We start from the raw sequence: 27,309 nt of genomic DNA, 5'->3' as shown, positions 1-27,309 counted from the left end.
TGTGGAGTCAAAAACAGGACTTCTGTTGGAATCCGTGAACTGGGGGCTGGTAGAAAATGTGTTTGGGAGAAAAGAAAGACATGGTGGCAAGCAGAAGAATAGAATGAAAAAAGTCTGAGCTCAGCATATGAAAAAAAAAAAGCCCTAAAAATGATTCATTTTACAAGAACCCAGGATCTGACTCTGAACATGGCCAACCCAACTCTCATAAAATCTATAGACATCCATTATAAAACACCCAGGCCCTTATGAGATGCTTTGCTGGAGCCCAGCAACGGGGCCGGCTGCCTCCAAATCCCCGCTGGAAGTGTTTGAAAAACAAAGCCAGTCTTTACTTCAACCTCATTAACTAGTTATAATAAACAAAACAATGTGTTTTTAATGGATGGCGAGTCCCGTCTCCCCTTTCCCCTTCCAGCTCTGGTCCGGAGCGACTGGCCAGCGGTGGGTTTCCCAGGACCACAGCTTGCGGTGTCACGATGATGGATGGGCAAGGTTGGTGGGGGTGGGGGGGTGGGGGGGGGGGGGTTGCCTCTTACCCTTCTCCTCTGGGATGTCCCGTGGACTGACAGGCACATTGTGGCATATGACCCGTGCTGACGTATTGCTCCGCCCACTGGCACGGCCGCAGAGAGCCCCCCCCCCCCCCTCTCGAAAATGCCCACTTTTCCACTTTCACATCGGCGTGTTTGGCTCGCCTCACAGGCAGATTCGGACACGGAGCAGTTTGACTAGGAAAGGATTTAATTGCTCTCTGCTCAACAGTGAGCATGTAAAGTGGGTTGCAGGAGAATCCATATTATCCAATATTATGCTTAACATTGCTTCACTAAAGCTGCTTTCAGACAAGCACTGAATGTGAATCTCCAGACATTATCAGGAGCTTCTCCCACCAGCCCCCTGGTAAAAGCTCCGCTCACTGTCTGAGTGAGGCCATATGAAGAAACAACAGGAGATCCTCCGGAGGATTCACCGGAGTCCAGTGTGTGATGACTGATGACGTTTCGAACGTGGGACAGATGCAAAACAAAAAGAATACAAATATCTCTGTGTTGCCATATACACGTAGAAGACACCGACGGAGATGTCGAGAGAGGGCGGTGTGTAACAATGTAAATGTGTTACGTCCTGCCTCCGCCTGCTGCACCACCCGAGTGCTCCGGAGATCTGTGTGTTGTTGTGAACTCATCTCGGCAGAGAATCTTCTCCTGTGTCATTTGTGTGCGAGAGGCAAACTCTGGAGAAAATCACCAACACCGTTCTGTGTTGAGTTCACATCTATAAACAGCTTTAATTAGGTAGTAACGCTGGCAATTGTGCTGCATTTGATTAACTTAAAATAAGACTCGTTTGAAAAGTTGAACTTCTTGCGATATTTACCGAGACAATGTTAAATATCTAGCAGCACTGGTTTCACTGGTGTAGCTTTACAGCGTGAGGACCCCTGCTGGCCCTCAGCGGGCGGAGAGACATTAGCTTCCTGATGAGTAAACACCAACAGAAGCTCAGTAGCCACAACACACACAAACACACTCTCCTGATGTTGTTTTACAAGATTACAGTACCACACGTGTGTCTCTCTCTCTCTGCCTCTCTGTCCCTCGCTCCGTGTGACTCAGTCGAACGCACTCCTCGCCACACAGAGCGCCTCTGGAATAAAACTCTCCAGGCTAGTGTAAAACAATCCAATAACAGCCAGCACCTCTCAAAATAAAACAATGGCTCAGCTCAGGCTGGTGTTGTAAAAACGGCTCAGCCTATTACATGCAAGTATGTGTAACTACACTGTAAATTTGCCCCTTTGGGTAAAAGCACATTTTTTCCTTCATTTGGTGATTTTAGGGTTTGGAGCAATCGTGATGCTTGTGAGTGTGTGTGTGCTTATGCTTGTGTGTGCATGTGAGTGTTTGTGTGTGTGTGTTTAAGGTTAGCCCAGGTGTGTGTGTATGTGAGTGTGCAAAGTGTTTTCCCACTTATTCTTGCATTGTGTTCCATGCACGTACGTGCCTCTGTTTGCAGTTTGTTGTAGCTCAGCGTTGCCAAGTGAGCTACATCCTTTCGGAGTGTTCATATTCCTTTTTCCCAAGGGGTAGTCCTGTCGAATGCTCCATTAGGCCAAAGGTCATTTGAATAGAAGGATAAGATATAAGACTCAGACAGACAGAACGTGAGGGTGTGAGCGGCCGTGACCCCTGCGACACCGCTCGACGCGTTTGTAAACAGGATGTCATTAACACTGGGAAATGGCCGGGCTCACAATGACTTTTGTCTCCCTCGGTTTGTGTGTGTGTGTGTGTGTGTGTGTGTGTGTGTGTGTGTGTGTGTGTGTGTGTGTGTGTGTGTGTGTGTGTGTGTTTCTAGAGCGGGGGCGAAGAGAGAAAGAGGGGGAGGAGAGGGAGAGGTTGATAAAATTTCAAATAAATGACTTCACAGGCTTCCACTGATAAATCAGCTCTGCCCTCGCACTCTTTCTGTGCAGACAACATCCAGGTTAACTTTAGTCACATCAGATAAGCGAGCCGGCGAATGTGATGTACTCATACAGTGGTGAGATTGTGTGAAGCCGAGCTAAGTGCACTCAACTGTCAGCTCTTATTGTGGTGTCAGTCCTTCCTTCTAATTAGTGTCCTCAGCAGGCAGGAAGTGGGCCTAGGCTGGACTAATCTGTCAGAGAGGCCAGACCATCCTCGCCCCAGCGACTGTTTCCTTAGATAAACCTGGAGCCCTTTATCTGAAACAGTTGGGACACTCGGGGGGGATCTGGGAAGCCCCCTGGCTATTCTGTTATTACTTATCGGATCTAAATTTCTGTCTTTTTTTTTGTTTGTCCAAGAAGCAACAGCAATCACGAGGGATCTCCGGGTTTCTCTGGGATGTGCAGGAGGCTCTTCACGCGGTGCGTTCACATCGCCGCGCTGACAGGTGTTGATTGAGCATGAGAGGGAGGAAGTGTAGTGAAGGACACTTCCTGGCAGACAGTTTTATCAGCGAGGGAGCGGAGGGGTCAGAGTAAGGGTGGATGAGGTTATCGCACTCAGCTGTGGTCGTGTACTGTATGTGAGCGGCGCAGAGCGTTTGGAGGCCTGGCAGCGGCCCAGAGCTGCTGACCAAGGTAACTGTCTCTTTCATATAAACATTGTGTGAGTTATAGCCACATGCTGGGACTATCAAGAACATAAGATGTGTCCTTTTCTACTTTAGTTTATACTGTGCTGCCACGGTTCAAAAGGTCATGAAATAGGTGGAAGGGCTCTCTCCGGTCTGTCCAAAAAGGACCTGTTTGTGTATTGTCAGAGGGCGCTGACACATCCTGGAGTGAGATATCTCACGCCTGTGCAGATTGCGAGGCTGTTTTTTCACTGTGACTAATGTGCAGAGAAAATGGCCGATCTGAGAGGCGGGAGACGTATAGTTTAAGGACGTTTCTTTGGCTCGTTGTCGCGCCGGTCACGAAAAAAAAAGTCGAGTAGCAGGCTCAGGAAAAGAGAAAGTGAGAGAAGAGGAAAGGCAGAGTGATGGGGGGTTGCTTTTCCTCCCCCGCTCCCTCATTTGCACCCTCCCTCCCTCCCTCCCTCCCTCCATTCTTCTCTCTCTCCTTCCCTCCTCTCCTCCGCTCACCACCAGCGGGGTCCAATTCCTCCACTTGAGCGCCCAGGGCCAGCAGCGGGCTGATTAGACCCGCACCCCCAGCCGCGCCGCGCTGAGGACTCTGCAGCGGGGCGACTTCAAATGCACCTCGCTCCTGCCACCCCAAATAAAACCTGACTGCTCCTAATGGACACATTTTAATCTCCCCGGGTTATTTGAAGATTTCTGCAGCCCACTGCTGGCCGCCGCAGAAACAAATTCCTCTCGCTTTGTTGATTAAACCGCGGCCTCGCCACCGCTGCTTATCGTCCAGCGACGAGCCAGCCGCTCTTTTTAATTAAAAGTGAGACACCACAAGTGTGCAATTAACAGCTGGTAATTACGGAGCTCTTCAGAAGTGCAACACTCCACCTTCATTTCAATTATATAATGGACAAGTGGCCGTTTGATCTCCGAATTAGTGAACTCTTGTAATATTTGTTTTGTGGCAGATTTGGAGGGTTAACAGTGGCCTATGGTGGCCTCCCTCCTCCGTGATTGATGTCGCAGCAGAAAGAGGGATATTAAAAACTGGAACAGTCCATCAGGAAATGCAAATCACACCTTCATGTTAATGAGCAGGCGGTGGGCCGGGGCTGGCCAGCCGAGGCGTTTCATGTGGGAAAAACAAGCGCCCGCTCTGCCGCAAACTGATTAGTACATTTGAATTTGAAAGTTTAATTAAGTGCTTCTAATACGGATCATTTCGGAGAGTGACGCATAACATTAAATTGTTTGATACGCGATTTCGCCGCCGTTTGAATTTGCAAACGCGGGCGTGGAGGCATTGAGCGCCGTCCCAGAGGAGGCAGGAGCTGTGGACTTTAACTGATAACTGATGAAAATGTATTTAATGACCAATACGCTCTTTGAGTGTATAAAGCGGAACACTTGTTCAGTTTTAATTACAATTGATTTCCATCTATGTACATGGCTCTGGCATTGTTAGTTTAGAGTTAGCGTCCCTCCACTCTTTGCAGTCCGTCAATATGAAGAAAAAAAAGTGGACTCTGATTGATTTTTTGGCTGCAGGAGTGCATGCAGCAGGTTCAAATGAGCCAGTTATTAATTGGCTGCAATGCTTTTAATGTCTTTGGGGGATGCTTTCCATTCTGGCTCCTTGTACTGGATTGTCGATGTATCAAGTGGCTCCAAAGAAGTTTAATCTTTGTGCAGTTGTGATTTGTAATTGCTTTATTTCCCTAGTCAATACAGTTCTTGTGGGAAAAAAAGTTTTTCTTCTTCTACAATGGAGAGTGCACTTGCATCACACTTAGCCACGTGCCTATTATTGCCTCTTTAGGATTTGATGTAATGTTTAAAAAAAATCTGTTGAAACTTTATACATTTTCAAACATCATCTTTCTGAAAGGAAGTCGCACAGATCTGATGAGATGTCCGAGATAATCAAACGCTAGCTTTCAATCAATGAAGTTGTCAAACATAAAGAAATGCAGTTTCTGAAATATACAAACCATATTTAGACCGACCAATGATTATAATCCACTTGTAGAAATAATGTCAGATCAAATGCGCCAGCACCAGAGGTCTCCTGATGATCTGTTTTACTTTAAGCACAACGTCTTCATGTTCCGGAAATCTGTCATTAATTCCGCAGCCATGCCACTCCAAATATGTCCAAAACAGGAAAACCGAAGGGAGAGAAAACGCATGAAGTCAACAGTCTCAAGTCACTCAAGCACTTTGGAATTTTGCATCGGTGAATATTGGCAGCAAATTGTGAAATAAACACCAACTATTTAAATTCAAACCAGGTCATTATGGACGGTTCTTAAACAAGATGTCAGTCATTAGGGGAAGCCATGTGGCTCTGCTCAAAGACCCTGTTTGTTTGAATTAAGAAGAAGAAACGGGGGGGGGGGGGGGATTTCTGTGATCCCTCTCATCCGTCTGAGTGACACTGAGCACTCCTTACAGGACCGCATTTCCCATCTACCCCACTGAGCGCAGAGTAGGATCTGTGATATGCTTCGTATTGTGTGTGTGCGCGTGCATATGTGCACGTGTGTGCGATCTCTAATCTAATCTGAGCTGCTGTTACTGTCATGTTCCTTTCTGTCCCTCCTTGTCCTTCGGCATTCCCACCTCAATCTCACTGTCATTTTGCAGTTGTCACTCTCAATTTGTGTCCAGTCCCTACACACATACACACACACACAAACACACACACACACACACACACACACACACACACACACACACACACTCACACACACTGGAATAAAAAAAAGGCCTACTGGTTTTCATTATATCCTATATAAGAGATCAGTGTGAATAATGCAAAATAAAAGGAACGATTTTAGATTTAAGTGCGTTTGAGATTGTAAATGCATTAATTCATCTGCATAGTTTTGCTCTTTCTTACCATTTCATGATATGCATTTCATACCATGAACTGTAGTTGTAATACAGTCTTGAATCACCAGGTTTTATCATTAAATGTAAAATACAAGCAGCTCTTGACAATGACCAAACCTGGTTTATGTGCAGACGTTCATGCAGGGTGGTGTAGTTCTGCAGAGGGAGGCAACAAGGGTGCAACCCCACTATATTGTCCAGTTAACCCCACCCCCTAAAATAGAGGGAAATTGACATCCATAACAAATAACATAAACAGCTTCAGTGCTCCGAGGGGGATTTTGTTGCTTGGGGCGCGGAGCTTGAATGTTAGCCGTCCAACATTCATTAAACAAACATCCTCTCCGGGACCTCTCCGTGCCCGGGTCCATTCCACATGTCACACTGTGGTTTTGGAAAGTCTCCGCAGCCACGCACATTATTGTTCGTAACAAGTTCTGTAACAAAGTTAAGGTGGAATTGGCCTGCTGCTGTGGTAGCGTTCAAGGCGAGCAGACCCCGAGAGCGGAAAAGCAACCCCTCAGACAAAGTCCATTCATATCTGAGAGTATTAAATGGAAGATGTCAGGGTTGATAGTAGGTGGCCCGCTTGTCCCAAATTCTCCTGCTTTCCTAGACTTAGTTGTTTTTCTTTCTTAAGCAAACACAGACATCGCTTCTGATTAAAATCTGCTTTTTAAAAGAGTATCAGCAGCTGCTCTCCTGAATCTTTATCAGGAAGTTTTTACGGAGTCTGTATTTGCCCAATGAATTCAAACACCATAGGGGCGGTTTGTGAATCAATATGGCCTATTGTGCATGAGACAAAGTCAAAATAGCTAAAATCAAGCACACCTTTATGGCATCTGTTCAAGAGGCTGCTGAGAGGTGAGAGAAAAGATGAATTAAATGAAGTGAAGAAAATGGGATCCAAAGCTTTTTAAAGGTCTAGAAGTTAATTTACAAAAAGAAGCTTGTTAAAAGAGGCGGACAAACGAAATGCTCCTTGATTGAACACTGTCAAATTCAGAGATTCCATATGTATCTCCCTCGCCTTCTCTGTGTCTGTGTGTTTGGTTGTATGTGAGGATGAATGTGTGTTTGTGTGTGTGTGTGTGACTAAGGGGCCCAAGTGATGAGTCTCGAGTTTGTCAGATGCCTCAACCCAGACTTGAGGGCCATTTGTCATTGGTGGGATTCATTACACGTGTCGCTCGCCCCCCTCAGCCGGGCGGTGTGATCACCACTGACCCCCTGTGACAACCACAGCACCTTCATTATGTCACCGCGGCCACCCTGTCACTACAGCAACTCTCTAACTGTCTGGGTGACACCCCTGGGTGGGACTTCAATCTCTCATCCTGAGGCCCGCTTGTCTCTGGGCTTGTCACTCCTTGTTTGTGTGTTTGTGTGTGTGTGTGTGTGTGTGTGCGAGTGTATGTGTGTGTATTTCAGGCATTTCTCTTTGGTTTCTGTTTTCTAGTCTGTTCTTTATTTATTTTATTCCCTATTTCATACATTTACAATGCATTTCACAGTAAATCAACGTATAATCTCAAACACTTGCATAACTTTCCAGGCTCAGTTTAGTTTCCCGTGAATAACAGATTGTCTGGCTGAATTATTCTAATATATTCATCCACCTGGTTCCCTGAACAGGTACGACCACTTTTCTATTCCATCTCATCTGTTATCCCTTAAAAATAATGTCAGGCCAATAAACTGACCCTTAAAATAATGAAATCCTTCCCCAGTAGGTGTTAGGTATAGTAGAATTATACATTTATTTGTTATCCTTTCCAGGGCAATATTATCATATTCCTCCTCCCAGTGGGATCATTTCAGACAACACACTGGACACTGTTTTACTATTAACTCTCCCCCTATATTGTAATCAGCAATTATTCAATTATGTCCCATTAGTTGGAGGGTGTTGCCAATGTCGCCGCCCTGGGCGTTTAGCCCCTGCTCTCTGTCAGGGGGAGACCCCAAGGGCCCCGCCGAACGCCTGTGATTAGTGTTGCATCTGCAGAGAGGTGACAGAATCCCTCTTCAAATATTTTGTCTTCATTTTACGGCTCTGAGATGCAATTATGGAGCAGCAGTTCATTACGGCAGCACGCCGCGCTTCATGTTTTATGCATGCCGCCTCATTTAGGGCCTTTATTAACGAGGCAGGTCTGACCAGGCTGCTTTACTGCAGGCTGCACTACGGCCACCTCCACTTGTGTTTGTGTGTCTGTGTCTGTGTGTGTGTGTGTGTGAGTGTGTGTGTGTGTGTGTGTGTGTGTGTGTGTGTGTGTGTGTGTGTATTGGCAATATGAGTACGCATTAGCGAGAGTAGTGAGTGAGAATGAAAGCTAGATGGAAAATAAAAAAGGAAGAAAAATGTGATTGAGAGAAAACTGAATGAAGCAGGGAGTGTGTGTGGTCAGTGTAGTGGTCACTTCACCGCCGTGCCCCCTTTGTCCCGGCAGCCGGGCTCATAACGTGGCTCTTATATAGTGCGGAGACTGGCGCTGGGCCGGCTTGACTTTACGGCAGTAGATTGAAGAGGTGGGGGCAGCAGGGGTGACTAACTGCACCTCCCTCAGCAGAAGAAACTCCATCTGCATCCAACATTGAGACAGATGAGGCCAATTTGGCTCCTTAAATTTCTGGGCTGTGATGGATGTGGGCTGGCTGTGCACACTGAGAGGTTCGTAGAGAGGGTGCATGAGGGAGCGGGGGAGAGAGAGAGAGAGAGGGGAGACAGGTGAGAAAAGGGAGCGAGAGGGAGATATACCGTGTATGGAAGAGAGAGAGAGAGTGAATGAGAGTGACGGAGACTCACCCCTGAGCATGAGCGGACTGAAATTATTACTTAAACAGGTTTATTTATTATTGGCGTTGCTGCTTTATGTGTTGATGTACAAAATAGATGCAGAAAGTTTGGACCAAATCAGGAAATAGTTGAAAAGTTTGGATCTGGACTTTAGTGCTGTGTGATAACTTGTGAGAGCTCTAAACATACATGTTGGTCATATCATGTGTGATCTAACTCTGCGATTGGAAGAATTAATCTACAGGACTCATTTCGCCTGATGGCAGTAAACAGGGTGTCGACACGGACTTTCCAGCTTTCAACTGAGGCAGAGCTGAAACAAATTCGCCGTAGCCGGAAATTTGTACCGCCAAAAATTATCTTTGATGGAAACTTTTCAGTTGGGAACGCGGCCAACGGCACGACGCGCTCGATGCCCACCGGGCTTTTCTTTTCTGTCGTGCTCGATGTTTATTTAGTGCACAATGCAAACATGCTGGGACAAGGTTATTGATTCGCTGATATACAGTACGGCTTCATGCATTTGATTTCAATCAGGTGCACCTGATTATTCATGTCAAACACATGAATGTTTTCTCGGCTACATGACTTTGAAAATAAAAAAATGTTAATGTTGCAAACACGCATCTCAAGTAGTCAGGTTGGTGTTTGCCTGCAGTCTGGCCCAGCTTTAACTGACTGATGGGCTTCTCGCTGCAGACCAGGGTCCCCATCTGTGCTGCAGATCCGCCTCCTTTGATAAGAACCTCCATCCTCAGGCCTACATAAATATTTTATCAAGTATAATGGAAATTGTCAAATCAATCTAATTGTGTAATGCATTATGAAGACATCAAACTTAAACAAAGCACATATGCTATCATTTCTTTTAACGACCGGGCCGGGCTGGGCCGGTCTGAGCCGGCAGTTTGGTACCCAGGGGGCCCTCCACAGGGCTGATGGGTGGGGGGGGACTGGCAGCAACCACTCTGGATATATGTCTCTCTCTGCTCTGCCCAGACCTGCCTCGCTCACATTTCATCAAAGGAATCAATTTCTCAAATGTGCACAACTGTGAGCCATAATTATATTAGGGCCCAATGGCAGTTAGCCATGACATGAAAGAGGGGGAGAGAACAGCGGAGGGAGAGAGTGCTCATCTATGCGTGTTTGTATTGACATGTATCGTTAGAAGTTTCCCTTTGCAGTATACATTCGGTTTTACTTTTGTAGTTTTACTTCTTCTTCTTTTTTTGGGACGATAGTCAAATCTATTTTAGCGATTGATGTGTCACCTTTGAGCGTTGCTGCTGTTTGTTGCTGCTGCCTGAAAAGATAGATGAACAGGAAGGTGGACGGAAGGAATGGCACAGGTAAACCAGAACAAACAAATCAAAACCCTTAGGATGTGTGACATGTCGGGGGGGTTGTTGGGTCGGGATTTAATCAGAGGCAAAGACAGAAGAGATGATGGGATTGATGACCTTTCTCAGCACATTCTCTCCACGTAATGTGAAAGCTGACAATTCAATACTTTCAAAGTCTGAGTAGCCTATATGCAGATGATACACACTCTTATTTCACTGAATCAGACATGTTGAACATATGCTGAGACTAAGATTTTCCTTCTCAAAGGACGGACAGAACACTGAGAGGCTCTCACAGACTCACACACAGTTGGTGTTCAGGATTACTACTTGTCTCTTATTTTACCAGTGATCAAATCATTCTTGTGGTACCACTCTGATTTCACACATTTAAACAATTATTATCATATCACATCAGCTTCCATCTCTTAATCCCCCCCTCTTCTTGCCCCTCTCATCTCCTAACCCCCCCCCCCCCTTCTTTCCCAATCCCTCCCCACTCGTTCCTCTCATCTTCTCTATCCCGGGGTCACTGTGTGATTCGGAGAGGCCCTCCCTTCCAAGCCCCCCCGGTTGATGTATAGCTTGTAGAAACAATGTGAGGGCCGGGTTGTTATTCTGTTTGCTTTGCAATTGACAGGCCTGAGTTAACGTCCGACTGGGATCCTATCTCATTAAGAAAAATGCAGGTCCTAAAACAATCATAAAAAACGTTTTGGCAACTGGCATCTCACTACAACAACATACAGGCGGGAAATAAACTCCACAAATTAGAGTCGGGGAGCAAGATTGAATCAGAGAGTGGGGCAGAGATGGAGGGAGCGGATGGGCGGGCGGGAGAGAGAGAGAGAGAAAGAGAGAGAGAGAGAGAGAGAGAGAGAGAGAGAGAGAGAGAGAGAGAGAGAGAGAGAGAGAGAGAGAGACTGGCCCATATGCTTTATGTTGTTAGAGACTTAATGATATGAAGTGGTCGGTCTGATGTGGAGGCTTCCTCGTTGATGATATTGATTGTGGTTTTAGGATATAAATTGTGTGTTCATGTTTGTGTGTTGCACATCCATCTGTGTTCATCTGTGACGTCATTCATTTGCATTTCATTAAAAATGAATGCAGCTCGCTAATCCTTCATATTGATTATCACAATGAAAAGAAGTGGGAGCATAATAGAAACGATGCAATTTCTCTTTTAATGCAAATGTATTGAGTGAATTTTTCAATAATGTACTAAAGTGTGTGCGTGTGTCCCTCTCACAATCTGAATCAGTGCAGGTCCCCACTCACTCTACAACGTACTTATTTTTCTTCTTTTATGCAAACACTCCCATTCCCTTTCTCCCTCGAACACACCTCTCTCTCTCCCTCCGCGATATCTTCCCCTCCTCACCCTGTCCAAACATACATCTTTATCAAGCGGCTGTTGTCAGACAACATTAGATAATTAATAGGCCATTTGTCAGGCCTGTGAGAAACATGTTAAAATCCCAGAGCAGCTCCCCAGATAAATCCTGCCGCGCACACAGATGCCTTTGTTGTGTCAGCCTGCCATCGGAGCTGCAGATTTACCATTAAAGGACCCTCATTATTAATCACAACTAATGCTAATTAATTAGGTGTGAGGGTGTGTGTGCGTGTGTGAGTGGGTGAGAGAGAGAGAGAAAGGGACCGACTCTAAGTTTCAGCTTGTTGTGCAGTGTTAATTGGTACCTCGGCCCAGAGCCCTTAATGGAGTGTTTTCCATTTAAAATGGGGAGTAGTTGACTAAGAGGGGGGGTGAAAAAACATAGACAATGCTCTCATTAATTAAGGCTGTGTTAAGAGCTCGACTCGTGTTACCCTGTGGTCTCTGTGTGCTTTAACACTTTGTGCAATGAGGCCGCCTGTTTGTGAGCATATGCATGTGAATACAACTGCATGTATGGCTTTTTACACACATGTACTGCACTGGTGCCTGTTTTTATCTTTAATTCTAGTGGGAGTTGATGCAATTTTTCAGCACTGCAAATTTTAATCTAAGGACAATTAGCAACAGGCAAATACTAAATATTAGAACAGAAATATATCTACATTTATGCTTTTTAAATGATGTGATGGCTTTATAAGCAAGGGTCATTCATCCATGACCTGAAGGTAATTGTTACTGTGTCTGCTCCAATGGAGGTTGTACAGTTTGAGAGAGACAAAATGAAAAAGACAACAACATTGACAAACATGCAATTTCATGTGGGAATTTCACTGCTCACAATTTAATTATTTTTGCTGGAAGAAACTCACATTTCGGGATAAATTATGCATAATTGGCCAAATTCGCATGTATAGAGCCACCTAAGGGTATGGATGTTTGTAGTTTGTATCAGTCCCTTCCACAGCCAACCCAATGGACCCGTGCACCGAAAGACTCCCCAGAAGTGGCGCTAAGGCCTCCATTAAGCACAAAGACAGAGTTAATTAGGAAGCTTATTGCCTCTCCTGAGGGCTCGGGCCTCCGAACACTCGCCTATACACCCCTGCTGAGGGAGTCTAAGGCACAAACTGATGCACTGTAATTAACATCGCTCAGCAAATCAACAGCAGCCATGTTCTGATTGGCAGCCGCATGTGAGAGTGTGAAAATTTAACCAAAATGAAAGATGATTATTTTGTATTTCCCCCTGAATGGAGTCACAATGAGTTGTCTCTCCCAGATGTCTACGCCTATACATCTCCCAGAGGGTGTTGTCATTTTTCAGTCCAACGACTAGACGACAACAAAACAAACAAACACAAACACACAAACACACACACGTACACACATATTTTGAATTATACAAACAATGCCTAAGTTGGAAGAGTGTATTGGACACAATAGTTTTTTTTTTTAGAAAGGTGTTCGGAGAGTGCTTACCTCTGCCAAAGCTGATTGGCTACTCAACCACCATATTGGATATACACATGTATACACAAAAGAAAGAACGATGTGGTAAGGTATAAATCTCAGAATGCCAAACAACTAACTTAAACCACTTGAACAAGGACATTTCCAATTACATATATCACAAAATTTGGATCCTGCACAACATTTCACTGGTTCATAGATAATAACACTCTACATATGCCAGTTTTTTCATGGAAGTCTCTGTATTATTTCCTCACTATAATTCAAAAAATGGGTTAGGGTTTATCTGTTTTAATTCATCTAATCCACTCCAAAAGTGAATGGGGTCCTTCCTTGTCCCATTCCCCCTCCTTCCTTCAAGTTTTACAAGATAGTTTTAGTAGTAGTGTCCAAACCCTCTAACAGACAGACAAAAACCAATAACAAAATCACTACTGTGGATATAACATTTGTCGCAGAGTCATTTCTTTATATGGTCAGAACGGCACAAACACACACTCACGATTTCCTGCAGTGGATATATAAATAGAAAGGTATGATGAACAGTGCACCTTCAGAATTGGGATGATGACTAATGGAGGGGATCAAGTGTGATTATGTTTGACCCGTAATACAAGGGTATTACCACGCCTCCCTATTCCATTCGTCCGTTATCACAGGCAACAAATGATGTCTAGAGATAAGCACCAGGGCCGCTCCTCGTGAGGTGAGGGGGTCATTTCAATATTTCACCATGTGGGACCCCATCCGTCAGGTTTTCAGACCCCTCGATCTGTGAATTTCGCCCGGGCTAAGTAGATGAATGATGTTCTTACTTTACACCTTACCGTGTTACAACCTGTCCAGCATCATACACCATTATGCAGTGGTGGAGCATGAACATAAATAACACGTCAGTTCAGTCATTGAAACGTAGTATTTTTAAATAGTGCAAATGGTTCTTGGTTGTTTAGTGTTTTTTGGACAATCATACAAATCCATGATCCACTACGACATCAAAAATCAAATACTTGAACTCAAATACGGCCAATCGTGAGTAAAAGGATTTAAATTTGATCTAAAATGTATTTTCGCATAAAAGTAGCTGGAATAATAAAAAACTAAAATATGTAGAAGAATTTAGGCGACCTGAATTGTAACATAAAAAATTATAAGGACAAAGTGTAAAATGGGGACTATGAGATAAGGAAGGAGACCTTGCACCGAAATGAGAGGGGCTGTGGTGGGGGGGTCGGTCTGACTGTGTCCACAGGTAGGTTATTCCTCTCTGTAAACATATGTATCCATTTGTCCCGTGGGTGCGTCCCCATGGCGTTCGGTTGGCAGTGGCTGGGTCACACCTCCATTAGGGGCTTTGTCACAGTGATTAATAGCTCCTTCTATCATCTTTAATTCACTCCCTGATGATGGCGGCCCTGCTTGCTGCTCGGGGTAATCGTGTGATGTATGAGTCCGCCCAACACCTTGTGGCAGAGGTGAAAATCATTCCACCCATGCAGATAGCAGGCCTGGGAACAAATGTTTTCCCTCTTAATAAAAATTAATGAATTTGGCGTTAAGCGTGGGCATTCGAGTACATGGGATTTTCTAAGTGTGTTTACACGGCTCGGCCATGAAGTATTTTCACATTATAATAACAGATTTTGATGAGGAGATAATATTGTTTTCCTTATTATTTTGCACTTAATCACTTGCGTTGTCTCCTCTTCTAGTTCTATCTTCATCAAAATGGTGTGCCTCTTGTTTATTTTTTACACTTGCTCCCTCGTATTATCGTGAACTGCCATCTGTGTTATTAATGCAGTTTAAATCTTGATGCTGCTGCTCCCAGCTGGAGTTCCCCTCCTCGGCCCAGAAATCTTTTAGAGCTTTGATGAAGTAATGTCCATTGCTGAACAAACAAACAGGACTGTTTGCTTAGATAGGCCCCCCCCACACACACACACACACATACGCACACACGCACACACGCACACACACCACGATCTGATCATCTGTGTGCAGCGTCCCCACCGCCCCACACGTCTAAGCCGAGCTACGCTCTTTGACTTATCAATCATCTGCACATGAAAACCACAATTTTCAAAACGCTGAACGTAGCATATTTGCTTTCAGCTAACGTTTACCTTACAGAAACGTATATGTTTATGAGCTGCGCTGCCCTTGTTGAGTCCAGTGGACCGGGGGAATTTCTGGTCTAAATCAAATATAAACTTGGAGACCAGCGTGAGGGGGGAAATGTCAGAGGAGAAACGGCAACGGAGGGATACGGTTACCTTTAAAAGCTCTTGTCCCTCCACCATATGGCAAGCTTCACATCCAGGACTATAACTGGGTTACACAGTCTCTGTGCTGAAAATCATTACGTTGACTCCCAGAGCCACATTGGGTTTCATGCCCCGGCCCGACTCAGCAGAGTTTCCCCCCTCGAACGCACAGGGCCCACACAGTGTGTGTGTCAAACACAATAGTTGCACAGACACTGTGATCAGGTATTGCTGCAGGGAGAGACTATCAGAAATACTTAGGTTAGATCTGGTTCAATAAACACACTGTGTAGTGCAAAACATGGAAAACATAGTTATCTGTAATAGACAGCTCAGTGTGTTCAAGCATGGAATTCTTTCCCCGCAGCAAACACACAATTTGACGGGAATTATGATTCTTAAGTGGTAGAGGAAAACAGCTCATGTAGGACTTATAGTGTAGTTGACAGTTTTGCATTCCTTTTCACCGGACATTGTGCTGTGACCTTGCCAAAGGGGAAGCCGCACATTTCGAGGATATTTACATACAATGCCCTAGGCTTATCTTGCGCTTCAAGTAACGTCTCAAAAGTTTGCCACGGCTCGAGGGAGAGTGCACATTGAATAGTTCAGCGACTGTGTCCAGGTCTTGAGTTAATCTTTCGGGTTGGTTTATGACCACCTGTGGCCAATCACGGTGACCGGTTCAGTCAATCCGAAGCACAGTTACTTCATGGCCAGTGAGCAAGACGTGTGTGTGTGTATCTTTGTGGATCAAAGGTTCCACGGCTGACAGCGCAGCGGTACAGTGTCACACAGGCAGCCCTTCAGGAATGTTAGTCAGTGCAGGGATGGGTTGTGGAGCCTCATTAGCGGAGACCCGTCTCCCCTTGGCCTGTCAGGCTGCGTTAGGCACAGCCCACCACAGATGCACGCTGGGGGAGCGGCGGTTTCCTGTGGATCATTTCCGGCTTTTAGCGTCCATCTGTCTCGCCGTGTGACACCTGTTTGGCAGTCCATCGTGTTAGCTGGTTTCTCCGTTGGCTTCTTGTCTTTATTTGTCCTGAAAGTTTGCTTGTGCGATGACCTTTCGATTGTCTGTATAGGAACTAACCAAGGCATTCATTTTCATTTCCGGCTGTTTGTCCGTCTGTTAGATTTCCATGAAACGTTGTCATCGGGTCGTGACTCAAGCAGGAACCAATAAAGCAGTTATGAATAATCAGGCAGATTAAAAAAAATGATATTTCTTCATTAATATTTGTAAAAACAACTCAACCTTTCATTTTGTTGACTTGTGAACTCACATGAACCAACATCTTTCTAACAATGTTCAAACAGAGCGATCCCCATTTTATTTAAGGTAACAGGATATTTCATTTTGGTCGCCTGAATTGCATCATATCCACTTCACCTGTGGCTTCGTCTGTCTCTACTATAATATTGATCTATAATGAAAGGATAACACACTTTAAGCCAGTTAGCCAGTCAGTTGTTGTTTCCTTCAACTGTTTGTATTGATCAATTGTAATTGATCACGAAATCTAATACATGAACTCATCCATGAACATGATTTGTCGCCTCAGCAAGATTTGAAATGCGGGTGCAGGGGAAAACTCCCATGATCCCACACTGCTTAAAGACATCATCTTCTTTGTTTTGGTTCAGACACCCAACATGGCCGGATAGAGTATCAACGTTGCCGGATGCAAATGCTCTCTCCTAGCACCTTTCTAGCTGCATTTCAGAGACAAACATTCTTCAACCAATTCACCTTTGCTCTAAATGTGCAACATGCCAACAGGAGGAATTATTCAATCCCTCTTCCACCATAAAGCCCCACCAGCCACGTGTGCCACTCTGAAGAAGCCCAGTGTGGGTTCAAGGGTCATACTTCTATGTCCTGTTTCACTCGATTCACAATTAACCCCAGAGTGCTTCCCTCTGTTTTCACTACAGTAGTGGAGAAAGAGTTCAGGAAAAGGAAATATAAAACAGTCAGAGCAGCACAATGCCGAGTAGACCGTGCTCACCCACCTCAATCAGCAGCAGCTCAAACAAAACATGCCGTGTTGCTGCTGTAGGTTGGTTTGTTTTTTAAAAAAGTCCAAAAGACTGTTTTTTGGCATTTATTTTAAATCTGATTTGAATTTAATTGCATCTGTTGGGTGTTTCTCATGCCAGGCACAAATCCAGTGATTTGACGTGAGAAACATGTTCCGTCATGATCTCTGGCTTCTATACCGAGCTCAATCTAAACAGAATCGAGACTTTGTTACATCTGACCCCGCTTTCTTCAAACCTGTAGGAACCTTCTGTCTTCTGCTGTTTATTTGAACGGATCAAGTTAATACATGCACGTGTATGTTTTACTCATTAGTCCTCCCTAGTTACAATAAACCTCTTGTTTTCTTTGGGGTTTCCATCCATTTATTATCTATAACTCATATCCTTTGAGGGTCTAGTAGGAACTGGTTGTCCTCGTATCACAGAGACAACATTACCATTCCATCTCACATTTACACCTACATACATTTAGAGTCTTCTATTAATTTAACCCCAATCTGCATGTTTTTGGACTGTGGGAGGAAGCAGGAGTAGTTGAGAAAACATAAATAGACAGATCTTTCTAAGTCCTTTGCCAACTTGGTATTCAAACTTGTGCTAACCACTGCATCACTGCATTCTTACATTTTTCTGTTGGATACATAACCTGTTTTCTGCTTTAATTTGTGATAATCCAAGAATGTCAAAGATGTTACTGAGCATCACCCTCACATCGAGACTCTTTCTGTGTCCCTCACAGGTGACGGCGACGATGAGTTTGCCCTCTACTCGTCCGACCTCCTAGATGATGTGTGTGGCTCCGATGGCGATCCCACCCCTTCCTCGGCCCTGGTGGAGGACCCAGTGTCCCCTCTGCTCTCCGACGATGAGTCTTCGCCTCAGGACCCCTTGTCATTCCAACACCCAAGCTTTTTCTGCCCAGAAGAATTGACCATTCCCCTGGACTTTGAGCTGAGGGAGTCGGTGGTTCCAGGCGGAGGCCTGGGCATCTGTAGCCGCAGGCAGGTAAACGCCGGGGAGCGTTTTGGACCATACGAAGGAGAGCGCAGGCCTTGTCTCCGAGACCCCACTCAAGGCTGGGAGGTAGGAACACGATAGTTGAAGAGTTTGTGTGCTTGTTGTTAATGTCTTCTGAAAGGATTGCCTTCACAGAAGTTAATGTTTCTTTAAGTGTACTGCACTTGAATATCAATCAAAGATGTAATTTTTACAGTGGCTACCATATTATTCAATGGTTTGGGGATTTCTTTTTTATGGCAGCTCGGGTAAAGAAATTTGCTCTACTTGTGACAGAGCAGTTTACGCTTTGGTTCAAGTACAAACATGAAAATTGCAGTCACAATGTTTTTTTTCTGCCCCAGTAGTAGCAGCACACGTTCTGACAAGGGGGGTTTTCCTTGGCCAACACACACTGTAGCATTCACATCAAGTCCTCTTTTTATTTCCTCCCATGTCGTCATGTTCACATTTAGCCCAGTGACCACAAAGCTGTTGTTGTTGTCGGTTGCCCAGTGATGTAATGTTAGCTCAGTGCCACTGAAGGAAAGGCAGTCGAGGTTGTGCTCTTAACTCAATTAAAATGAAAAGCCATAAATCCCCTCTTCATCCTGGTTAGGGACCCAGTGCGGCCATTGGCAAATCACATATTGGTCAGGCGGCACAAAAAAAATCGAAGGCAGGGTCACAGGACAAGGTCAAAGGTTAGATGCGGTCTCCGTCAGTGTCAGGCTGGTTGAGTTTTATAGAGCAGGAGGAAGGGCCTGGCATAGAATCAGCCTCATTTAGTCTCCCCAAATAGATCCTCTCTAATTTGGATGCAAAGATTTAGTACTTCATATCCAGACCTTTGTCCCTTTGTGTGGCCGAACCAAGCTCTTGAAGAGTCGCTGACCATGCAGTTCACCGAGCGAAAAGTAACAGGTTTAAATGAAAAAGACCATTCAAAACAGTGTTCCCTCTCTTTTCCTGAGTCGCCCTAAGCCTTAAGTCCACTTTAATGCTGCACTTTTAAAGACGACTGGGAACGTGTTGGTAAAGTATCAACATTTTGGTCATATAAATAGTTTTGGATTTGGACTGGAGCTCGTTTGGTTTGCATCACAGGGCATTACTCCAGCCCATCGGCTCTGACTCAGTGGGTTTGGCTCGGCCGAGTGAAAATAAATGTCTTTCTTTTTCACCCTGGACTACATTTCTCCAGGAAACGTCTCCCTCATTAACAACTGCTGCTCGCGAGATGCAATATATGAAGGTCTGTTAAATGGAAGTGAGAGAAAAACTCTTCATTTTGCCAGTTTTCATAACAGAGAGCCGTAATAAAATGTCTCTGTCTCTTCCAAAGAGATTTACTGCTAGTCCAACAAGCTCTCTTGATTATTATTATTTTTTTTTCCCAGGGTAAGAAATAAAGGTTAAAGGGGGAAAAAGAGTTTTCATGAATTTTAATCTGGGGATAATTAATGGGCAGCTTGAATAATCATATGGATTTAAAAAGCTGAGGAGCTGGGATGTAAGTGAGCGTGGGTGTATGTTGGGGCAGGCGCGTTGGGAGGTGCGGGTGGTGGCAAGGGGGGGGGGGGGGGGGTCCAAGATGGGATCCTGGCGAGGCAGCACTGTATCACAATGTTTAATTACCCTCCTGACAGCGAGCCATAACTCTTTCCATTAAGTAAATAAGTTGTAAAGAATTTATGATGAAATGCCACATTATTCAGAATGGATATTCAGTGATGACATCCCTCTGCATTAAATATGGTAAATGCCATTAAGCCCTTCTTACCCCCCCCCCCTTCTCCCATGCCCACCCGTTTACCATCCCTTGCCCATCGCTCACACCCCCCGCCCCCGACTGCAAACTGTCAATATGCCAATAAGCCCGCGGAGGGTCTGTAAAAATAAAATTGATTTGGTAAATGTGAGTTAAGATAGATATGTTTGCTTTCATCATCAATTCTGTGCGGTGCAGCGAGGTGATGTCACCGACCGGGGGAACGATAAAGTGGCGCTCCCATCTGGAGCGGTTGATGGAGGGCCCTGAGCGGCTCAGGCCAGTGGTGACAGACTGGGGGAAGTTTGTCACCAGGGAGGCCACCGCTCCTCTGCACCATCACCATAAATTCGGGCGGCTTTATTCATAAAGGGGAAGAGTGACTTATGGCGTCTGCGATGTTTTATGAATAGAGGAATGGTGACTTATGGGAAAGATAGCTTTGGTAAATAAGAGGTAGGGAGGCAGCAGTGAGCGGCCTGTCAGGCTGAGACGCCCGCTAACACTGTCGTATGCAGAAGTGAAGTGCTGACTGTGCCAGCAATCATATTCCCACTGTGTGTGTGTGTGTGTGTGTGTGTGTGTAGTTTGGATATGTGGACAGAGTGTGTTTGTGCGAAGGATTTGTTCATGAATGCAATTATTAACATTAGATGTTTCATGTGTCAAAAAAACTCAAAACTAGTTTTGATAAGTTGTTTTTGGAACACTTTTTATCTTCTTTGTTGAAATCCTGTTTCTTTAGACATCAATAAATAAAATCGTCGGACCGATGAAATGATTGGCTGGCGAACCTGTCCGTCACTCACCGACCTGCCTCCCTGCTCTCACTGCACATGAGTCTTGAGCTGGAAAGACATTCAAATCTAAAGCAGAGACAATAGTCAGAAGCTTGTGAGCGAGTTACAGAAAAGTCGGCTTCTAGCAGTTGATTCTTGGGGCGTAGCTTTGACGAGAGGGCTGATCGGATGTATCGGTGTAGCCTGCTCTTGCTATCAGGATTACCAACTGTAGATTTTTTTAACTTTTTCATTAAAATTAAATGTTTGAACTAGATGATGAATCGATATGTAATATAAAGAGATCATGATTTTTTTTATTGAATCCAAATCATCTCAAATAACTGAATGGACAGTGAAGATGCGAAGGACCAGAACAAGCTGATGATGGTCTGAAATTAAATTCATGTAACAGCTGAGGAAATGTTTAACAACACGAGGGAAAGTATGAAATATTTTAGTCAAAATGTATTGAACATTTCATGAATTGTAAAAAAATTATATTCTTAGTTTGGTTTGACAGAATAAGGTGGATGTGTCCTGAGGTATCCTACAGTATATTCATTTCTCAAGGCTTTGCTTTAAAGTACTCTTAATGCCTGGATGCCCTCCAGTCCACATTCTGCTGTCTCTCTCTCTCTCTGAGTCGTCAGGCGCATTGAAATTCAAACTCCATTTGTGTCTGTCCTCTTCTCAGCGGCAGCAACAATAAGACGGAGAGTTAGAGTCCGGGAGAGAGTTATCCAACACTCAATGAGCCTTTGGACTCGCCCAAACTCGCAGCCCCATGGGATTATGGGTCCTGGGCTTAGAAAGCTGGGTGCCTCCTGCTGTAGCGGCGATGGGCGGAGCAGGTTAGGGGTGCGGGAAGGGGTGGGATGGCGAGTGGGGCGGGACAGGGGCGCTTAGGGCCTTTGTGCACCTCTCGAGTGAGAGGCCGAGGTGGAGGTGGAGGCAATAGTGTTGGCGGTAGTGGTGATGGTGGGGAGGTGGTGAAGGAGATTAGCAGTGATGGTGAATAGGAGTAGAGGATTAGGTGGCTGGGCCGGGCCTGTCCTGGATCTGCCTGTCTCCTGAAGCCTCCTGTTCATGAGAGGATGGGAGGATGGAGGGACGAGAGGCAGATGCCTGACATGGAGGAGTTCATCCTTTAAACTGTCAGCTGAAAACTTTTCATTTCATAAGATCTAGTGATAAAAATTAACATGTTGGTGTGTTTATATTACTAAATATTATTCGATCAAGAACTTTTATGATAAACCTGTTGCTAATATAGAGCCTCTGTTTATGAATTAGATCCATGATGGGTCATAAACAGCCGGAACAACAAAGAACATCCTACAGGAGCGATTTCAACCTGTCTGTTTGTGGTTTCTGCTTTCGCAGTTTGCACATGAACTCTAGGAAAGGTCAATTCTGGAATGAAGGTTTTGTGTGTCGCATGTGTGCGCACATACGCTCTTGTGCGTGCGAGTCAGAGTGTGAGAGTGTGGACGGAGGGGGCGTTTCGAGAGGGCGTTATTTTTTTGTGGACGGATAAGCCGCTGTCCTGAATGAATGCAGATGTCTCTGGCTTGCTGTCCGCCTGTCCCCTGTGCGCTGACGGCCTGTCACCTCTCTCTGTCACAGGGAGAAAGAGCCACTCTTAGCCCTGGGTAAAAGCCCCTTAATCCCCGAGCCCCCTACCACATCCCATCCACTGTCAGCGGAGATGGCCCTGCCCACAGCAGCGCTTAGAAAGTCAGGCGCTAGGGATGAACCTCTCTGTCACTCACACACCTCTCAATGGACACACATCTTCACGTTCTCACGGGCACGTACACATGCGCATGTATCGTTTTTTGGGGAAACTCAAAGTCGAAAAAAAAGGTCCCGCGGCTGCGGAGGCGAGGTGAATGGCGGATGTCAGAAGCATTGTGCTGCACGAACACAACGGCGGCGCTGACATCATTGTGGGACCTGCTTTCTCCTCTTGAGAAGAGCAGCGGCCACTGAGACACTGTGTGTAATAATGAAGGAACAGTTCACAGCATACTCTCGGGTCTCGTTGGCACTTAATGAATTGTAAAGGAGACAATAAGGACCATTAAAGTCTGTTGTGTGGGACCGGATAGTGCGAGGAGGGAAATGTGTCGCCGCGTAGACAGAGTGTTCTGAACAAGTGACTGTGTTTCTGTGTCTTACGAGAACTGTGCCGCCGAGGAAACGTTTATCCTTTAATTATACCTCCTTTGATTGTAATTACAGCTACGCTCCTGAGCTCTTTGTGTGAGACCAGTAGTTTAGACAAGTAGAGTTGGAGAGACCTGAGGGGACGATAACTGCTGAGGGGGTCGGGGCTGAAAGTAGATATGGAGGTGGGGAAGATGGTTTTGCTGGAACTGAGCTAATACCAAGTTTTTCACCTGTCTTCAAAAGTGTAGCTTTCAAACCATGTGTCAGATGAGGGTCTATTCCTACAGAGATTAAGAAGCTTGCAATTATTGATCTCATTCCTATGGAGTTTATATCTATAGAGGAATTTCATTCATAGGCCGCATGTAAGGAATCCAATATTCATGAAGAAGACCCATTTTGCATCCCATCAAAATCCTATGAATTTATTCCTTTTTAATCTCCATGGTCTTTTCAGGAAATCCTTAATATTCGAGCTGCTTAACAGTAACGATACCGAGTTTATTTGCCACATTAATCAAAATAATTTCATATTTTGCTCAAGTATAACACAGCAACCCGTCACAGTAGGTTATTCGTAAAGACCCAAGCCTATCAAGGCTGGTCTTAATCAACTCTGCCAAGGAGTTCATGTTTTTACCCTTGTCCATTTGTTTGTTGCTTTGGTAGTTTGTTTGCAAGATTTTGTATTACCCTAAAACTTGGTGAAAGGATGCAGGTCTGGGGAAAAACCCCATTGAATTTTGGTGCAGTTCCAGGAATTCACTTTCTTTAGCATTGTGATATATGGCGTTTACTGACATTTTCACTGTTTTCTCCGGGAATAATTCATTGATCTTGATGAAAAAAAACAGGCATCATATTTAGGGGACTGATTTCTATAAGTGTGAGCAATTTGGTGCAGCTTAATCATATTTCAGGGGACTGTTGGGCCTTGGCCCAGATATGCGCTCTACTGAGTGTCATTCATTTTTTCAATTTTGCAGTCATACCTAACTGTTTGACATTTTATATAGTTATCCAAGCAATCAATTCATGCATTGATTGAATTTAATTGGCTCCACTCGAGTAAGACCATGTGACTTAAGGAGCTACTTCACCACCCCTGCATGGCCTCTTACCTCCTCCACATGGTGCAGAGTGTGTGCAGCCTCCCCTCCGTTAAAACAACCCCAGTAATTCCCTCAGCCGTGTTCGTCTGTGTCTGTCTTTGTCTCTCCTGGTGTCTGCGAGTGAGATGAGCTCTCAAGCCAGAGTAACTGAAGCTTGATTGTCTCGGACGGCAGTGATGTCCATTCAAGAACCAAGACAAAACAAGCTGGGGGTCCATCTCCTTGCCCCTGCAGTTGATTGGTAATCCCTTTCTTTGGGTTAATCTGTTGTTTGTTGGTGCTGGTTGAAGCCGGTGTGTGTCTGTTTGTGTGTCTTTGGGATGAAGGGGGGTGTTATTGAAGTTCTAATCTAATGTGAGAGGAGCTAAAGTAGACGAAACACACTAATGTGGATAGTGTAATAAACAGAGAAAGTTTGAGAATGTTCTGCTACAAGAGTGCGGGGTCGGTCAAATCCCTTCATTCCATGTGGAAGCTCTTCTTCATCAGTTAGAGAGAATGAAAAAAACCTCAAAATTACAGATTTCCCTCTCATTCCTTAACTCTCACCCCTCCTCCAACTTCTCCTCCTACTCCTCCTCCTCCTCCTCCTCCTCCTCCTCCTCCTCCCGCTTTCTCTGTCAGAGTTCCCAGCAGGGAGGGGAAGCTAGGTTAACTAACTGAACAAAGTCAGAGTGAATTGCAGGAGGACAAAGGCGGGCGCGAGTGGGGGCTATGCCAATCGGAAGGTGTAGCCGGCAGCACAATACCAGGTGAAGGAGGCTGTCGTCAGGGGTCCACCCGAGCAGGGCAAAGGTCACAGGCCTTATTAGATCTGATGTGAATGGAAGGGACTTATTTAACGGGAAGAGGGAGGTCAGTAAAAAGGAGGGATGAGGAAGGAGTTCACCTGTTTGAAAAGCTCAGAGGGCGGCTGGTTTCTCCCCCTCATTATATCCAACCTGTCGGGAAGCAGACAAAAATCAGCCCAGCTGATAGCTCACGGTGGGAGTCACAACACACACATAACAAGGCCCTGAGCTGCAAAGGGAAAGGGGGAGGCTGATTTGATCGGAAACACACAGGGCAAACTCAATAACACAATGACAAACGTCTAGACATCCACAGATATAATAGACTTTATATGTAGGTGCATCGACTCGACAGGCGCAATATAAATGCTACTGCCTTGTAACACACATTTACATCATCCATCCTCGGCTGTTATGGCACTCTGAATGATCTGTGGTGGAGGCCCACTGCTAAGACTGTTGGAGGAAGAACACTTCAAAGTCGCTGCCAAAGCCATAATACATTTCTGCGTTGATGGAAGAAAGTTAAAGGAGAAATGAGAATAGAGCATTGTATGTAGCAAAGGTTTTCTACTTGAAATTGGGTCAACACAAGAGTTAGACATTGATGTTGCCTTTCAAATATCCCAAAAGATGTATTTTTAAAGGACATATATGTCAAACTGATCAACAATGCTAGCCCAAACGACCATTTAAAGAATGATGACCCGCGTGAACCCCCTGAAAGTTTGTGTAATTACAAACGGTTGAGTGTGTATATGGTTTGACTATATTGGCTCCACCCATGAAAGGCATTCAAATCAAACGCACCTCATCAACTTTCTGCACGGCTCCCAAGGGTAGTGCTATTACACACAAACTACTCTTACTTATAGCTGCACACATACAGTTACCCACAAATGTGTTATACAACAACATGAAAGCCCCTAAGTTAGCACACACACAGCCACACACACACATTAACGTACACACACATGTGCAGACACACACAAGGTGGCCCCTGCACTCTGCACAGATATAGGTGAAAATGAGGGGACCCCTAAACAGCGTACAGGAAACAGAGGTGATGAATTCCGTGTGCGGGGCAACAGAGCCCGGCTCATAGATACCTTATCTAGGGGGATTGATAGGGGAAAGGGCCTTCCCTTAAAACACACTACTGATTGTTTCCAAATGTCTTCCCAATGGGGAGGGTCGGGGAGAGGGAGAGACAGCGACTCGGGGGCAGAGCTCGCAAGACTTTTATTGGTCCAGTCCGGGGGAAACAGAGAGGGAACGGCAACTCTGTCCTGGCTTTCCTGCCCCAAGTTGCTGCTAGCGCTTAACTACCAGTCAGATCACATTACCCAGGCAGTAAATCTAAGTACCGGTTAACGCAAATAATCAAGAGCTAATACTGCACTACGAAACCACTTTCTCTGTGTCTGTGGTTGGAGCTGTGCAAACAGGCACAAGCCAAGGCCCTCTGTCCTCTTAGCCTCTGCCAGACTCTCCCCCAGTCTCTCATGGCTATTATAACCTACACACAGTCACAATCTCCACGGACTTATGTTTCCATGTATCCCTCGTAGAGTGTGTACCTCTCTGTGTGTGTGTTTGTGTTCACTCGCATGTTTAAATCTCTCTCCTGTCACTGCAGTTCAAAGGGTAATGGGACAGTGCGGTCTAGTCTGAGAGCTTATTACCGGGTTAAGCGCTAAAAAACGCAGGCCCGGGCCACAGTCAGCACGGTAACACCGTACCCTTCTTCCAATTACTCCATATTGCCGCTCCAATTAGAGTGGAGCAGGTCCAAAACCAGAGCCGAGAGCTGCCAGGTTTAGAGAGAGAGAAAGCAGAGGCCCCGGGTGGCAGTAATGAGGTCTTAACCCCGACTTTGCTCTATTATGTCATAATGCTTTAATTCGAGCCATATGATAGGCTGCCGTGCACTCCTATGTTATTGGAAAGTCAATATTTGTGAGCTGGCCCTGTCTGCTCACCTCGGTTGTGCCCTGGGAGTGAGTGCAAAAAGCCAAAGATTTCAGAGGAGCAAATTATTGACAGAGGAGAAGGCCACACCAGGTTGTTCAGGGAGGGGAAATGTTGTAGCTTGCTCACACCACATATCTAATGCAAAGAGAAATAAATATGTGGTGTCTGCCTCGGGTGATCAACTAAGCTCTATGTGGGATGGTGATAAACCATTGGCTGCATTGTACCTCAACAGAATAGGTTAGGTTTCCATTCCTCTTTGTGTGTCTGTATCAGAAGGATTACTGAAAAAACGCTGAAGTGAATATTTTTTTTAAACTCAGTGGAAGGTTGGGATATAAGCCGGCAGAGAACCCACTACATTTTGGCTC

The 27,309-nt window shown here is 45.2% G+C and overlaps 1 protein-coding gene across 7 annotated transcripts in view; it reads left to right on the top strand.

Annotated features, from left to right (window-relative positions):
- The window catches only part of mecom (MDS1 and EVI1 complex locus), a 137,715-nt gene that overhangs the window by 24,927 nt on the left and 85,479 nt on the right, over window positions 1–27,309 (top strand). For all 7 annotated transcript variants that reach the window (XM_053423476.1, XM_053423475.1, XM_053423471.1 and 4 more), the window contains exon 2: window positions 18,080–18,423. In XM_053423476.1, coding sequence (XP_053279451.1) covers window positions 18,080–18,423 — 344 coding nt within the window. The remainder of the gene's footprint in view (window positions 1–18,079; window positions 18,424–27,309) is intronic.

The sequence above is a fragment of the Pleuronectes platessa genome, chromosome 5, assembly GCF_947347685.1.
Source record: "Pleuronectes platessa chromosome 5, fPlePla1.1, whole genome shotgun sequence".
Lineage (NCBI taxonomy): Eukaryota > Metazoa > Chordata > Actinopteri > Pleuronectiformes > Pleuronectidae > Pleuronectes > Pleuronectes platessa.
This window is presented reverse-complemented; position numbering and strand designations above follow the sequence as displayed.